This window comes from Mastacembelus armatus, chromosome 20 (assembly GCF_900324485.2).
Source record: "Mastacembelus armatus chromosome 20, fMasArm1.2, whole genome shotgun sequence".
NCBI classification, from domain to species: domain Eukaryota; kingdom Metazoa; phylum Chordata; class Actinopteri; order Synbranchiformes; family Mastacembelidae; genus Mastacembelus; species Mastacembelus armatus.
Genome location: NC_046652.1, coordinates 10,190,866 through 10,209,036, shown reverse-complemented (window position 1 = coordinate 10,209,036; position 18,171 = coordinate 10,190,866). Strand labels below are relative to the sequence as shown.

The following is an 18,171-nucleotide window of genomic DNA, read 5'->3' as shown; positions in this document are numbered from 1 at the left end:
TCCGTCCCTGCCATGGGTCTGTCTGAATGAGGTCTTAGCGAACATTAACATAACATGTTCTAGATTATAAGAGTTTTTATGAAAGATTGAAATTGTTCTTTCAAAAGATTGAAAATACTGTGCTGTTAATGACACTAACTGTATTTTAAATAATGTCTTTTAAATGTGTGTAGAAAGACTTGGTAGTTCATTATATTGCATTGTGGTTCTGAAGTTATATTATCCTAAACTTGTTTGGTTAACAATGAACAATTATAAGAGTTAAGAATTTCCTTATACTTCCTTTGTTTTCATATTTCATGTCAGCGTGAACCTGCTGTTACTGAACATGTATAGGAACAGGAAAGTTAGTGTTGCCAGGTAATTTGTTCCTGGTTGGTTTCTAGCCAGCTACTGCGCGCTGTGGGATCCAGTCATGTGATGGACAGCCAATGACTCCGTCACATCAATGAGATGATGCACTTATCTAATACACTGGCACATGGAATGCTGGGTAAACGCTTTTTTCATTGGCATGTGAGTGTCACCTTGATGTCCATACAGCCAGTCTCTATTTTGTTGCCAGAGGGATAATTACTCCCTGCCCCCTTTTATCTCATTTCTTTCACACACACTCTCTCTCTCTCTCTCACACACACACTTTCTTTGTTTTTTTTTTTTTGCTTTCACAGATGTACAATGTTTCTCCGTCACTTTTCTTCCTCACTTTGCATTCGTTCCTCTGTTCTGTGGTAGATATTAATACCCATCCATTGAAGCAGTCTCACATCTCTTGGTTTTGCTGTCATGTCTGTTCTCATTGTCTCTGTTTGACGAAGGAGATGCTGTTTGTACACTGATGATTTAATTGACTTTGTGTTGCACTGAGTGAAGTGGCAGTGATAGACAGATGGCTGGGAAAAGAGGCTTTAGCTTCAGCCAAGAATGAGTCATGCCAAGACTGAAACTGCTAGCACACTCGCTCAGCCCATTGTCAGCCTGCTGTAGTCAGCTGCAGTCCGTCAGCCAGATCTGACCACGACTTGGCACAAGCAGTAATCTTCGTTCCTCAATCATGATGCAGATTGTGAGGTATACATGCAGTCTGGCCATGCTGCCTCATTAAATCCACTGCTGATGCTCGCCTAAATTAACTCTGAACTAACTCAGTAGCTGTGTTCAAAATCACTCCTTGCTGACTCATTTACTACTCCTTGTATCATAGACATTTGGTAGTTTACATATAGTGAGCAGTAGCTATTTTTGAAACTCATCATTTTGCATCATCACTGACAGTTTCAAGATAGATAGATAGATAGAAGGTTGTGAAAATAATGTGAAAATTCATGGAAGTCATTATTTTAACCATGCATGTGCAGACATATATTTTCCACATTTTGCGACCGAAGAAAATACCAAGATGGTATTTGAGACTAGGTCTTGACTTTTATATTGTCTGTTTCTTAAGGATTCATGACAGTGAGATAGCAGGTGCTTTTTATTGTTTGTTTGTTTGTTGTTGTTTTTTTTTTGCAATGCAAAATGAATAGATAAAAGGCACTAAGGTTTCTGCCTAGAAAAGAGAAATCCCTTGGGAGATGTGACATGAAAGAAGGGGACTAAAGGGTGAGGATGGGAAGGCACGGGACCAGGTGAAAAGAAGTGCAAATATTAAAGAGAGAGTGAGAATATTTGGGGTATGACAAGGACAAGAGACATCAGTGTGGCCATAAGCGCAGTGTGGTTTGGGTTAAGATACAAGAAAAGAGGCACGAGAATTTAAGAAATGTGTAGGTGGAGTTAAGAATTGAGGTAAAGATGAGCCTCGACTCTGAGAGCACTTTATAACTCACATCACACGTCAGCCTTTATTTTCTGCATCACTACAGCTGTCCACTTTATAGAGGATGCATATAGAGAATAGCTCCCATGGTGGCAAGAAATGAAATTGAAACTTTCAGATTGCGAAAAGGTTCCCTTGTGTAACTGCTTCATTTACTATAAGTAAATCTGTCAGATGCAGGAAGCAGCATGCCTGGCTCAGAGCCTCCTGTTTTGCTGTGGTAATAGCCACAGTGATTTGTAATTTTCTAATGTAATGATCACTGTGCCAATGCTGCATGTAGAGGTCACTGGTAGTCTTACAACAGGAACCTCTGTCTAAATGAATTAATACAGTAAGAGTGGTGTAGAGACCACCATACCATTGCCCTTTTAATTCCCCTCTTCATTCCTCTTTCTCTGAATAAAGACATCCACTTTCTCCATGTTGCCTCCCAGTGTTGCCATTCAAGACGTGGAAGTAGGAAGTGATGTAGGATTTATTTTCATCATCATGTTCTATTGCAGAACACATTTCATGTTTTCTTTTTAAAAACATTCTTTTTGTTATTTATGTTATTTTTATGTTTGTGTTATTTATACATAGACCACATTTTATTTGGTATAACCACAAATTGCCACTAAGCTTGTTCATTTCACTCTAGTTCCCACCTGTGGGTACATAAACACTGCAGTTCTGTGCAGCTGCGGGTCCAGCAGTGCACTAAATGCTGTGAGCATAGTGTTATCATAACATGGTAACAACATAATTCAAACATTTAGCAGACACTACATAATGTCAGAATCTTAGTTTAGACTCTATCTAGCTAATAAAAAATCATCATTGACCACTGGGAATATGTGTATCAAATTTTATGCCAATCCATTTTGTATACAGTATGTTTAGTTATTACACATGATAAATAAAACTTTAATCTACTGGAGATCTAAAAATTAGTACGGTTCAACCTCTGGTGTTTTGAAATTTCTGTATGACATTTAAGTTCAAACACTGGCTTCTGACTTAAAGACAGGTCATGTTGCTTGCACAAGAATCAAGTCTGTAAGAAGAGACAATATTAAAACACAGCAAAGAAATACAGGAGACAAAGAGATGATGGCATGGTGTGAAGCAGCAGTTTTTCACACTGTGAGCCATGCTGAGAAAGGCGTGGGGGGGGGGGGGGGGGGTATCTCTGGAAAACGGCAGTGTCAGACTGTTGTTGGATTATTATTCGTAGCCTGTGTGTAGGTGACACAGTGCTGTCAGTATCAGTGTGGCAGCAGGTCTATAGGACAGTCATGTCAGGCAGCTGGAGGCAATTTCTGTCGCTTTGAGTCTTTGTCAGCGCTTCCACCAGAGCATAGCTTTCACAGCTCCACCAGCTTCCTCTCCAGGCTCCACAGCTTCTCATTCAGAGCATCTGTGCCCTGCCCTGAGAACTGGTGTCAAACCACCTTATTAAGCCATATGTGACCCTTGCACTCTTTCCCAAAAACAGCGCAACCCCTGGTGCCAGTGTTATTTTCTAACTGAGGTGATTATAGAGGTTTGATGTTACAGTGGACAAGATCGATTTTCACTATATCAGACTATTCACTTCTTTCATGGGTGATGCATTGATTTTAAGTGCATGATTCTGGTTGAAAATGGCATTGTCATTGACCATTGACTGGCTATGATCAGCACACCTGATCAGCACGTCAGCCTTTGAGCTACAGTTACTGCTTCTCTGAGAATGATTACTGGTCATAAAGCCCGGTTTACCACAAACCAACCCTGACTTCTCTAACCTCACACAACCGGACAGTGAAACATTTATACATAAGGAGTCTAAAAATATATTTTTTTTATTATTTTTCTGCAGGATATGACTTTGGCTGTTACTTAATGAGGATAGGAAATTTTTAATTAACGCTAACGTTGTAATTATTTTCATTTGTCCTATGTGGCCTTGCCATGCTTCGCCCACATGTAATGAATCACACGTGATCAGACAGCAGGGATTTAAAGCAACCACTGCTGAGACTACTGAGTGAAGAGATATTTTTTAATAGATAATGTAAAATATTGTATGATATATTACATAATATGTCTTACAGGAAAATACACTTATTATTATTAGTGAGTATTAGCATACTCATTATCAGTTAATGTTAATGTTAATTTCTTGATTCATGTATTTTATCTAAAAACAAATCATAACATTGTGAAATACACTACTATAAATGGCCTAGAGTGATATATTCAGATGTCTTATTTGGTTTTGTTGATTTGTAGGGATATAAAATAGTGAATAGCAAAACTACCCACTTTTAAGTCATTGAAACATAATTATCAAATTAGTCTGTAAGTAATTTTGATCAGTAATTCAACTAATTATCTTAGCTCTTTTGTTTTTGTTTTATTTTCAATAATGGCTTGGCGCTGCTTTGACAGATAAACGTCTTATGATCTATACCTGCAATGAGTAGTGAATTACTATCTTGCTTTTGATTTCAGTATCAGAAAGAGCTTTGTGTTTTGTGCAGCATTGTTCCCGCTTTTAAATTTGCACACCAGTATCCATTTAGAAATATGAAAACAAACATCCATCCCTTGTTGTACATCAGATTGTTGTTTAATAAACTTCAGCTTTGCTCATCTTTTGTTTTCACATTTTTGTTGGTGGTTGAAAAAATATGAGACTCAGAAGTAGAGTGCATAAATAATTTTTGGCTTCCAAAGGAAGGCATGAAAGGGAAGGTTTCAGAACAACTGCATGAATTGATAATGGGAAGAGTAAGTAGTTGCAGCTCTAATATGATGCATGATGAAAGTAAACATTCAGGTTTAGATTTAAGGATTTTATACAACCGCTAACCTCAGGGAAGACAGCAAGATGTGACAACTGCTGTGACAACAGCTCATGTGAAAGTGAATGTGCGTGCTTATAAGTAAAGGGGGAAAAAAAAAACGTATGTAGTTGACACATTAACGTCATTCATAAACACATGCACTGCCCCACACTGATCACTGCAGAGACCAACGAGCAGATGGATTAACTATGAGGGGTAACTGAGCAAAAAAAATGGGAGTGATGGGAGGTGGAGAAGGAGGAGGAGGGATGGGTAGAGACAGAGACAGAGAGGCAGAATCATTGAAGGAGCTGAGGGGAGCTTGTGAGAGGGAGTGTGCAAGACAAACACTGACAGGCTCAGAGTGTGAGAAAGAGGGAGCTCGCAGCACCTGAGAAGCACCAGCGGCAGCTTCATTAGCATCCGGAGGACAGTCCGTAGCAAGCAGTCACACCGGGTATCATATAGAGAAGCTGCTTCTGGAGCAACACGGACAGGCAACAGTGGAGGAGAATGAGGCTGGAGCCACAGCTTGAAATGAGGGAATGAGGAGCATTGCTGCCCCCTGACTCATATTGGAAGTGAGCCTCAGTACCTGCAGTGGCAGTCTGAGCACTCACTCAGCTATCAAGGAGACTAGGGCAGACAGGGAGAGAGCTGCTGAGATTATGCGTGGGGCAGAGAGCTCCTGTGGATTCCCTATCTTTGGCAACGGCAGCGGCAGCAGCGGGAGCAGGAGCTGCAGCATAACAGGGAGCTCTGACTCCAAAGATATTAATTTATCCAGAGATGATGGTAGCAATTGCAGCCGAGGTGTAACAGGAACCAGCTGTCACTGTAGCTACAGTGTTGAATGTAGCCAGAGCAGTGACAGTAGCTGCAGCACTGGTGCAAAGGTGACCATAGCAGTGCAGGTAGGTGTAGGTGTAGTTGTAGCAGTAGTGGGGGGGGGGCAGTGGCTCAGGACACTGAATGACCAGTGTGGCTGATGAAGGCCACCTGGATCCGCTTGCTGAAACGAGCCAAGGGAGGACGCATCAAGAGCTCCGATGCCTGTGTAAGATGATTTTGAGTGTGTTTACATGGTAAAGATTGGTGTTTTTGTGTGCATGTGCTTGTGCAGTAAGCCTGTATCTTGAGTGCATCCATCAGTCCACAGTGTTGGGGGTTAATATGACATGGTTGTGTATTGTCTTGATGATGATGAGAAGCTGGGTGTTGTTATCAATTATGGCTGTCAGATTTTGGGCAGAGCTCCACCTTACCTCCTGCTGACCCAGTGGGACAGTGTTCTTGATTGCGCCCTAACATTAGTCGTGACCTGATTCAAAAATCAAAGCAGTATAGGTTTGTTCACCTTAGCTTTTCAATCCCAGATGAAGCTCATGAAATGAAAACTAAAGTGCAATAAATAGCCAGTTTGGGACATTTATATCCTCATGTGGAAGGGCTGCATGTAGTGCTGCGTCTGAAGAATCCCAGACACAACACATGGTTTAGATGCTTGTTGATGTCCAGAAAATCACTTAATGTGATGACAGCAAATTAAGCCCATGAATAGTTCATGCACCTGCTTTGAAATGAGTTATTCATATCAGAGACACATAAGTCATTGAAAAGCAGCGGGGTTTCATATAATGTTTAGAATATAAATGGAAATAACCTTGTATTAGGTACAGTAACAACACTTGTGTTATCTCTGTATGTATGTCATGTAATGCAAGTGGAGAGGAGGACAAGGTATGATCCTCCTTTGTATGTATGTGAGGGCTGGGTTATTAAAATCAAGCAGTGAGGGAGGCTATTTTTAACTTAGACAGCAGTGTGTAATGGTGCAGTGAGATGAATGAAAGACCTTGTGTGGGTGGCATAGTAGCAGGTAAGAATGTAGCTCATGCCTTCCCTTAGTTAAAAATCATTGGTTTTATTCTTAAATCCTGATTTATTCCCGTTTTGGTGATAATTATATTCTGAATTGTTATGCATTAATGTTGGTATTCAACATTAATTTTAATTTCAAATTAATTTGGTGGTCACAAATTAATTTCTCTTTTTTATGTTTTTCATCCAAATTCTTTTTCGTCCACATTTTATTCAGTTGTATGTTACACCAGTAAACTTGTGAAGCCAAAATACAGAGGTCTATATTTAGTAAAAAATTAGTCAAGACCAGACTCTGATTATAGATCAAAATCATTATTTACCATATATATAAAAGTATGTGAACATAAATATTATGCCTTAAAAATGTATAGTTTCAAATAAAAATACAATATAAAATACAAATAGTGAAAACTAAATGAGACAAATTTGGTTACATAGTAACATGAAACATGGTTTTAGGTTGCATCTAATGTGGTGATTTATGTCAATCATGTTTTTGTAAAATAATCCGTTTAAAATTACATAAAATTAAAGTGTTAAAGGGTCAGTATATAATATTTAAAATGTTCTATTGGCAGAAATGCAATATAGCATTCATAAAAATGTTGATTAGCATGTAGTCACCTGAAAATACCAACCGTTGCATTTTCTTAATCTTGGAATTAAACTTTTAAATCAACATAGTGAGCAGGTCTCCTTTCACAGAGGCAGCCATATTGTGCCATCATGTTTCTACAGTAGCCCAGAATGGACAAACCAAATGCTGTAGCCAGGGAATTGTGTTTGGTTTTAAAAGTGACAGCCACTGTAGCCTCAGCGCTGGAACAGGGTGAGGGGTACATAGGAGATTGTATTCTGCAATCTCACTACTAGATGCCATAAAAAATCTTGCACTTTTTACACATTGCAACTTTAAATCCTTTGAATGTGCTGAACAGTTTATCCAGTCAGCTGAGAACTTGGAACAGATTTTTTTCTATTTTTCTTTTCAACTTCATCTTTTCTTATCTGTAGTTACTGCTCTCTTGATTTAGATGGTTTAAGTCAAACTACACTCTATCATCCAAATAGTAGTCACTCTCTATTTCAGCAGTTATTTTTGATGTGGTTCATGTTGCATATAAGAAAATGGCCACCAATGCAGGAGGTGGTGTGCACCAATCCACTGCAGTCTGGATTGTGTGTGTACTAGTATGTGTGAGGCTGGTTTATCAGTAAGTAGATGTGCAATATATCACACAGAGACATAACAAGACCTGGTGTTCTTCAACATTTCCCCATTTTGTCACAGAGGGATCACAGCAAATTTACAGGCAAGCAGTTGACAGAGAGCTAAGGATAGAAGAAGAGCTGCTGGTGATGTGATTCTATGAAAAACAATTTGTGTCCCTGGGCACCCTTTCTCAAAAAAATAGAAAGTGTCCATGATTTGCCACAGATTCAGTCGGCTGTTGTGACTTCCTAAGTTGTTGCAGTAATGTGAATTATAGCAAAATGATATGCCTGCTCATGTAGCTGAGTACATATATTCTATACTGTTATACTATGTTTGTTAGATTACTTGAGATTTCTTTGACTAATTTAACACTTAAATCTGTGTGAATATGTCTGCATGTTTGTAAGCTGCTCGGCCTCCCAAGTTGACCATTTTTCAAAAATCAGTCAGTCACTAAGGCTTTGCTGTTTGTGTCTCTGCAGGGTTCGGCAGATTCCTACACCAGCCGTCCATCAGACTCCGATGTGTCCCTGGAGGAGGATAAGGAGGCAGTGCGCAGAGAGGCAGAGCGACAGGCTCAGGCACAGCTCGAAAAGGCCAAGGTTGGTGTCCTAAACAGCAGCACTACGGTCACTCTGTCCAGATCCTGCCTGGTGAATCATGGCCTCAGTGCTCCAGCAGGGGTGTGTAAGGAACATATTGAACTGGAGGCCAGGTGGGTGTTCAGACTTTGAACCAGAAGACCCAGTAGTCAGGTAAAATTGAACGTACACTTGACGTTGTTTTTGCAAGGACTGTTTTTAGTTTTAGACCTTGAGAGTGGAGGCATTTATTTGAAGTTAGGTTTTTTTCGTCTGACCTAGGGGAGTCACCTGTGGAGTTTCAGACTACTAGTGGCAATGCAATATTTAAGGAGTGGCTCTCAGCTGGGCACAGCAATAGGTGAATGGTTACAGTGGTGAACCATGTAAAAAGGCACAGCTGAGTGCAGTGGTTTGCAACCTTTGTTGCAGGCCTGACCCCATCTTTACTTCTGTACTTCAATGCACCTCTCTGCAACCCACTGCTTAATACAGGCATGGAAAGCCAGAAAAAAAATCAGTATCCAAACAGGATGCTCACATACAAGAATATGAGCAACATACACACATTCCTGGTGCTGGTTTCACACTATTTTACTGTTCAACAAGTGGCAACCTGCTAGCTAATAAAGAGGAATATAAATACTGCATATTTTAAAAAGTCAATTTGCGAGTGTTGTATAAGGAGTGATTTGCATTTGACAGGTTTGTTTGAGATCACAGTGGACTTTGGTGAGAACCACTCAATTTCCCAGAGCACATTTAATAGCTGGTTTTAGGCTGAAAGTTGGTTTTTATTTTATTTTAATTTCAGAGTGACTGTTGGGGTTAAATATGTAGTTGGGATGGCAAGGATGAGGGGAAAGGGGATGTAAATGTACGGAAGTACAAATAAGTGTTTATATACACAAAAACTGGTTTATTATGCTTGAATGACTGATGGCAGGCATCACTCACATTGCAGTGTAAACCTTACGCTGGTCTGTTTATTATTGGAAGATGAAAGGCTGAGTCTGCTTACTTTTTGGTCTCTTTTTTTAGGCCTACATGTTTGTGCTACTTTTATACAAGCAACTTAGCTACTGCATTGTCAGTCTGGTAGGGGGGCACCAGGAAGCTTTCACCAGAGGACAAGATCCAAATGAGAGAAATACCTTCTAGATCTCACCTCTGAAAAGATCAACTTGGTGAAGGTTTGTGTGTAAAGTTGGTGTTACTCGAACGTTCCTTGCCTTTGTCCTCCCCAGCTCACCTTGCCCACTCTGAGGCTTTGAAGTGAACAGCAAGCCATAGGATTTTTAACTAATGCTTGGGTACGGTTAGCAGGCAATGCTGCAGGACTGATGAGATGACTGCAATAGGAACAGGATATTACAGCCAATTTCAGCTGGTTTCTCAGATGAAGACAGGGTTATTAGGGGCCGCTGATGTGAGAGGTTAGGGGCCTCACAGGGCTCAGCATCACTGTTTATCTGAGCCAAGCCTCGCCTGCTCTGCTGTGCTCTGGGCCACAATTAGCAGCATATAAACAAACACACAGACGGCAGAGCAAGCTTGCCTTTGCCTGACAGGAACTGCAATCAGAAGATGCATCTATAGTGATTCAAATCACTGGCACTGTTAAGGTTTATACTTGATTTGTAAAATAAATCTGCTATCTTCTGTGCACACTCTGTCTTCTTCCTGCCTTACAGCTCATTGGAAAGAACATGGCGCTCTACTTTTGCATATTGTGTCTGCAAAATTGATTTATTGTGTTTAATAGCTAATTCGTTCATTAGCTGTAAGGCTCAAAGCGTTTTGGTTATCCAACCATTTAAGCGGACATGTTCTTCCTGCACTGTAAAGACACATCATTCAAGCAGATCTGTGTTGGTATTTTCCAGAGTAACACTCCCTGGCTCACTAATTAAAAAGATAAACTGGCTTTATACAAAACCTAGTACAAATTACTCCAGCTGGCATTTTACATGACAGATGACCAGTAAAAATAGCCTTGCATTGGTCTGGCCACTGGAGATTGAGCAGGCTAGGGTCAGAGGAAGTGCAGACTCTGACTCTGTGCCTTTATGGGCAGTAATTTACAACTACTTTCCTAACATACCACTGATATTTGTAAGTAGTGAGGATAGATTGATGCTTTTAATGTTGTGTGCATCGTTTCCCAGTGTCCTGAATGTTGCTCAATTAATAAATATGGTTTCGTAATGTCTTCTGTGAAGAAGTGCTGCCAAGTCTGAGAAAATATCCGAAAAGATGTCATGTGGGATTTTCATAGATCAGGCTTAGAGAAAAGTCATTTTGAACAAAAACCCTGCATTTAAAATGGGGTAGGTGGAGTTTGAAAGTCAAGGGCAGGGGAGACTTACTGAAAAGATACTGTATTATAGGAAATGTAGGATATTCTGTCTTTGGAGCTTAACCCATGTTATGGACCAAAAATCTGCATATCTTGGCCTTTGCTGCACTGATAGTTTAGTTTATTAATTTGTGCATTAAACAGCATAAATGTTGAAAAACGGAAACAAAAGAAAATTATATGCATGTTTTTTTTTTAATTTGTTTTGTGAAAATCCGCCAAATTTATGAAGGTATAGTACATGCTAAGAGTATACCCTGGTCAAACTGGTTCTGTCCAAATGCAACAAACTCTGAACAAAAACCTATTTAAAAAGTTGTTGTTCAATGTGCCTGGTGTAGAGAATTCAGGAAGTTACTCTTCCTGACAGAAATCTGGCACATAACCTCTTAAAATCAGAACTGACAGTTTTACACATTGGTTTTGTAAAGATTAAACAAATAATATATAACATGTTAGTAACTGAGCTTTGGTGGTGCAAGTCAACAGATTTCGGATAGATCTGTACTACCTGTTTCCTGCTGTTTTTCCTGACTTTGTGCTAAGCTAATATTCAACAAGCATACATAAAAGTGCAATTTTCTCATGCGAATCTTAGTTAGCATTTGTCTCGAAACGTATATCTGTTTGCTTAAGTGAAAAAATTATTACTCTTTGACTTTTGAATGCTTCAATAGTCAAAACATTACAGAATGTATAAGGAAACAAAACATAAACACAGTCTAACTAAAAGCTCCCGGCAAAAATAAATAACTGGTAGCTGCAGTCGGTTAGTCATAGACATTAACAGTCTTGATTTATTTTTAGGGTACTTACTGTGCACGCCTACAGTGTGCTAAAGCAACCCTGGGTATTTATAGATATGTTTACACACTAAATAAATGAAGGTTATGGTTCCCTTTATAGTATATAAAATTAAATTTTACAAGCCGTCAGTACAGCCTGTGGCCAGTGCACAAAGCTGAAGAGAATTAATTTCAAATTGATCCACATTATTCAAGGTAAAACACTGTGGCAATCTTGATTTATAACTTGAGAACTTGTGTGTGCTGCTTTGTTACATAGCAAATCAGCAACAGCAGATTGGTTTTTAGCAGGTGTCAGTCACTGTAAGTACAGAGAAGACTGGGCAGTATTATCTAGTGAAATATGCATGGATGGGATGTGATACTGTGACAAGCATTGTGCACCATTAATTGGCTATGTTCGTTAGTGCTGCCTCCCAGGGGTCCCAGCGTCTCTGGATCTGGTTATCACTGTCTTAACGTTGGTCTGCTTCTTACCTACTGCTCTTCTTTCCTCTCACATTTTTCACCCCTCTCCAATGCATCTTAACCAGCTTCCACTGCTCTCCCTCTGTTCTTCTCTTTGCACTCACTGCAGTCAATGTGGCATCAATAATGAAGGCCCCTGTTATGTAAGGAGTGGCAGAGCAGCATGGGCATAGTCAGTAAAGGTAGAGATTATACAGCAGTCTAAAGTGCCACTATGTGCACATCATGCAGACATCTGCTGTCAGTGGCATGTGGCATTTATATACCACACAAGGAAAATGATTCCAGGAGGATTTCACTAATACTTTATTTCCATAATCCATCATAGTTCATCTTTATCCATCAATTATGCATACCCCTTATCCTATAGACAGTTTTGAGGGGGAAGGTCCCAGATGACACTGGGTGAGAAGCGAGGTACACCCTGGACACTAGTCTGTCACCAGACTGACACACAGAGAGACAAACACTCAGTATTCACGCCTATGGGCAATTTTATGGAACAGCATTTGAGACAATAAGCACTGAACACAAATGAGGACATTGAAAGTAAATAATTATTTTTTCAGGTCCAGGTCTCATTTTTTCAGTTTCAAGTTTCAACTAAAGAAGCCACTTGATTAGTGGTGAAACATTTTACCTAAATTCCAAGTCCAGTCGCCATGACTCAACGCAAACAAGCTGTAATAAACTTTGTGCTGAGTTCTAATGTTATGTGATTTATTTGATCTATAAAAATAGATAAGATCATTTTCATGTGTTTCTATTTGTACCAGATTATATGTCCTTTAAATTACAACTAATCTGGTACACATATACTTTACTAATATGTGCACTCTTACAGAGCCATACACTTGTTACTGTAAATTCAATCTTTAGTTGAAATTAGCTCAGCCCAGGGAAAATCAGAGACTAATAAAAAAACATTCCAAATTTGTGTATGTCTTGAAAATATTTTTATAGGATCTACATAAAATCCAACTAAATTACAGGATTAAAAGCACTGATCTAGTGGGTCCAGTTTGGTTCCAGCTAAATATTTAACACCCTTCTCCTCATTTTGCTTTCTTTCATCTGCAGGTAAATATTTAATGTGCAACTCTACGCTTGGAGATTACTTTAAGCTGCATCCCTGGGCAGTCACTTTGGCTTTCAGTTCACTTGTGTCATGCTCGTCACACAGTCAAAAGCAGAGCGAATGTAATCTGGTTGGGGGCATGACCATTTTGCAAACCATTGCTGTTATCACTTCCAGGATGGCTCAAAGATTATGTCCAAAAGCATTCTGTGTAATTCGTACAGTAATTCAAATGTTGCAACACAGTTTAGTTTAAAGAAGCAAGCATATGTTTGGCCCCATACATTTTTCTGATCTAGGCTTAGTAAATCCTTTCGAAATCCCGTTTTTCTATTAATCTAATGTGTCATTATGGGCAGTGGAGATTTACAGATGGTGTCAAAGTGGTCACTAATACAAGTCTGCTTCAGGATTGTAAAGTTTCAGTGTTTTAGCCTGTAGCAGACAGGGCAGCAGCCAAATTATTCATGGAGACATAGCTAAACTGGATGAGTCTGACCCTGCTTGTGTCCGTCAGCAAGGTTATTTTACACATGCTCAGACGAGAATCACATCTTGCCAATACTGCACAAAACAATCAAAATTTAAACATTTTATTATAATTAAAGCACAATGGCTTGGTGGTTAGCACTGTTAGCAAGAAGGTTCCTGTTTTGAAACCCATCGGGGACCTTTCTGTGTGGAGTTTGCATGTTCTCCCTGTGCTTGTGTGGGTTTTCTCCAGGTACTCTGGTTTCCTCCCACAGTCCAAAAACATGTATGTCAGGTATGTATGCACAGTCTCGGATTTTTATTTATCTTCTTCCTTTTTCTTCTTTTAACAGACCAAACCAGTTGCATTTGCAGTTCGCACAAATGTCAACTACAGTCCAAGTCACGATGATGATGTCCCTGTGCCAGGCATGGCTATTTCCTTTGAGGCTAAAGATTTCCTTCATGTCAAAGAGGTCAGCAGTTAACTTTCATCTTACTCAAGATAGGGATGCCAAGGTAAATTAAAATGATGATCATGATTAGGAGGATCGTGGATGCTCAAAATAAATGTCTTTGATTATTCTGTGTAGAAATTCAACAATGACTGGTGGATAGGACGCCTGGTAAAAGAAGGCTGTGAAATCGGTTTCATCCCAAGTCCAGTGAAGCTTGAAAACACTCGTATCCTCCAGGAGCAGAGAGCCAAACAGAGCAAGTTCCACTCCAGGTAAAAAGCCTCGTCACCAAAGTCCTTTGTCTTAGCTCTGTGATCATTTAGAATTAATTTAAACTCCTTTAGTTAGGGTTGTTGACCTCACATGACAAATGATCTGTCTTGTTTCAGTAAATTGGGAGCAAACTCATCTTCTAGTTTAGGTGAAGTGGCTCCTAACTCACGGAAATCTACGCCTCCTTCATCTGGTAAGTTGCTGCAATGGCAATTTTTAAAACCCTAAAATCACACTTCCATTAAATGTCTTTATCCTTTAAACCAACACTGAATTCCACTTGAAGGTGAGATTGGAAACTTAGCTTCGCCATATTTTCTATTGATCAGTAAAGTTTCATTTTTCAGTGACATATAATTTTACATGTTCCATTTGCTCTTTCTATGTAGTAGCTATGTTCTGTGCCACTGTCGATGTGAAACATAACCTGTTACCTGTGACCTACTGTGTTCACCTATGTGTGATGGTGCTCTTGTCTGTCTGTGTGCGTAGCCATTGATATAGACGCCACAGGCTTAGACCCTGAGGACAATGAGCTTCCCGTCAACCTGCGCTCCCCTAAAGCCAGTCCAAACACTGTCATGTCACCCCTAGCAAAAGAGAAACGAATGCCCTTCTTTAAGAAGGTAAACTCTGGACAACCTCACCCTCTTTTCTCTGTCCGTCTGCACGGCTCTGACTAAAATGCCTGCTTGGCCTCACTCAGCGCCGTCCTGTTTGTCTACACCACCGTTCTTGTCCCTCGACGTGCACCCGTCCATTAGCATGCATGCCTGTTCTTAACCTCTCTTTTTCTCCTCTTCCGTCTCACCACAGCTAAGCAGAAGCAGAAGTCGGTAAGTTGTGGTTTTTCAGAGCACCACTCTGCAGGGTCTGGGGATGACCTCCCTGGCTTGACCTGTGCAATACCTGTATGCAATTCCTCTGCAGAGACTCCCCTCTCTACTGACCTCTCACCCTAGTCACTGCTCCTGCAATCCTCTAAGTTGTGTTTGTAATATTTTGTGTTCATATGTGACCTTGTGATGTGATTGAGTGAGACCTCAGAATGAACACCTTTTTAATGAGGTACATAAAATCTGAATCTGATTTTCTATTTTAATGTATTGTTAGCTTAGCCTACAATGAAGGCTGGAAATAGGTGGGAAGCCTGGTTTTGTGGAAAAGTAATAAAAAACACCTACTGACACACAATTTGTATTTATATTTGTTTTTACAGATTAAATAAATAAGATTTAAAAATGTGAATTACTGAACATTAGAGATGCTGCTAGACAGATTATTGTTACCAGTCACAACCAGGGTGGTTTTTCTGTCTGAGGGTCTTGTTTACAGTGTCATACTGAGCAGACTGAAGTGAAGAGTCGTATCAGGACCACAGTGCTCATTAATACGCTCGTGTTTGCCAGCAATAGTGGGCATCAAGTCCCACAGCGTCCCAGGGAAAGCCCAATGATGGCATAAAATGTTAGACAAAAGAAAATGTCTAGAAGTCGAGAGACGAGGAAAATGAGGGGGCGATAGATGGAGACACAGTGTTTACTGACGTGCTTATCATTAAGATTACACAAACTGAACAAGTAGTTTAAATATTTGGTCAAATATGGGGCAATTGAGGCAGTGACAGTTGAAAATAAATGTGTAATGTAGACCTTTTAAGATGTGTGTCCTAACTGTCTGTTCTCCAACAAGGCTTCAATTTAGATCATGCACTGGTTTTGCTTTGCAAAGAAAATGAGACTTATTTTTGTCCTGCTTCTATGTCAGACTCCTGGGACACAGGGTAGCATCAGGTTCACTGCTTTACTGTCAAGATGTAGACAGAAATGCATTTCACCTGCAAAGACTTTTTTTTTTTTAAATTAAAGTTTTATAGGGATGTTCTTTCCTAAATTATGCAAACAATTGCTTTTTATTCTAAGAACATACAAATGGCACTTGCTACAGGATTTTTTGTAAAAGCAAATATATTGAAGCTGCATTCATGAAACTTCTATTGATATTTAAAGGAATAGATTGACTTTTTGGCAAATACACCCTTCACTGGACAATGTTTAGCTGGAAACATGAGAAATAGTGTTCCTCTGTCTGAAAGTAACAAAACACTCTTATGCAGTTTGTTTTTATGCTTTGTTGTGTAGGACTGGGTATCGTTAACGATGTCATGATACGATATGCACCTCAATACATGGGGAACAATACGATGCATACAGTGTGGTACTGTATGATGCAATTCAATTCTGGATGTGGACACATCCAGCCCTAGTCTTACTCTATAGTTTATGTTGTCAATCCAGTGCTATCCTCTGTTAAAACCATTAAAAAACATTTTAAATTTGCAAACGCACTTTTTAAAAATCAGTAAATTATAAGACTGTATTGATACAATTTTTCATTCATTCTTCCGAGTAACACTGATTTAAAAATACCAAAAGACATAGAGGCTAGCTCTGACTCTTGAGGTAAAAATTTTGTAGGTCCATGCCATTTTAAAAGAATAACTAATATAAATGAATGTATAATTTTTTAAAAATACTTTTAAATATATAGAAATCCACAATCGATACGTACAGTAACAAATTATAAACACGAATGGCAAAAAATAAGGAACACTAAATTCCATTTTTAACATGAAATAATATGTCTAAAATACAAAACTGTACAGTACAAAATCCAGGACTAAGTATGGACTAGGCCCAGCACAAATGCAGGACAAAAACCTACAGCAAAAATCAGAAAGAGTAAGGCCAAAGATCTGCTTTTAAAGACAAAGGTGCTGCTAAAATCTTCAACATCTTACTCACGTCACTTCTGGTGTGAAAAGACAAAGACACGTGTTGTAGAAGAAGGACTGGCCCCGTCCACCGCATTGGCCAGAGAAGCCCTTATGGCCAGAGGGAGTTTCATTATCAGGGGCTGGAATATCGATATTATATTGTTTTAAAGAATATCAATATGGATCTAAATATCGATTATTTTGCACAGCCTTATAAGTGTGTGTGGAATAATTAGTTAATTAGTGAGCTTTACGGATGCTGGAAAGCCGATTTTTTTACCTTCAGGTACAATTGGGCTAGATGCTTCCTCCTGATTCTAGTCTTTTTTTCTAAGCTAAGCTAAGCAATTGCTGGTTGTAAATAGATTTAAATGAGAGTGGTATTGATCTTATCAACTCAGAGAAATAAGGCAAATAAATAAATTTACAGACATTGAACTTTTATTTCATCACTAGTGTCATATCTCATTAGCAATGGTCCCAACTCCTATATTTTCTATTAAATTATTATAAATCTGCTATTATCAAACATGTCAAAGATCTGGCCAAGAATGCCTCAATGATTGATGTGATTTATAACTGAGCTCCCACTTGTCCCAACAGTAGTGAAAAAGTCTGTCAACCTGTGTCCTTATTTCTCATGTTTTTCAGTCATATTCATGTCTTCTGTTGATTTGCTCCAACTTCCCTTTCTGACTAACCTTTCCTGTTATTTGGTTCCCCTAACCCAGTGACATCAGAACCATGAGATGAGAAAGTTAATCTGTCAGGAAAGTTTGTTGTAAACTGTAAAAGTAAACTGGCAAATCTATCATAAATCAAAGCTTGCTTGTGTTTTGGGAGAACAGCCAACATCCCATCACATGGTTCAAAATATTCCAGTGCTTTTAAATTGTCTGGTTCATTGTTGTTCCAACCCTTCAAGTGATTTGTGATGGTGAGTGTTTACTTTGTCTCCATAAATGAGTTCAACTGTTTTTCTTCTTCTTCTCCTCTCTAAAGACGGAACACATTCCTCCGTACGACGTTGTGCCTTCCATGCGGCCCGTGGTTCTGGTTGGACCGTCACTGAAGGGCTACGAAGTGCGTCACTGTTTTCACATTTCAAACACAGCATTGTCTTTCTTGTTCATCTGGGAATTCATAAGCATAACATTTTGTGT

General features: G+C 39.3%; 1 protein-coding gene across 1 annotated transcript in view; it reads left to right on the top strand.

The window, feature by feature from the left end:
- The window catches only part of cacnb2a (calcium channel, voltage-dependent, beta 2a), a 64,316-nt gene that overhangs the window by 32,968 nt on the left and 13,177 nt on the right, over window positions 1-18,171 (top strand). The window contains 6 exon segments of the mRNA XM_026291928.1: window positions 8,221-8,340; window positions 13,855-13,977; window positions 14,095-14,231; window positions 14,349-14,425; window positions 14,725-14,858; window positions 18,011-18,091. Coding sequence (XP_026147713.1) covers window positions 8,221-8,340; window positions 13,855-13,977; window positions 14,095-14,231; window positions 14,349-14,425; window positions 14,725-14,858; window positions 18,011-18,091 — 672 coding nt within the window.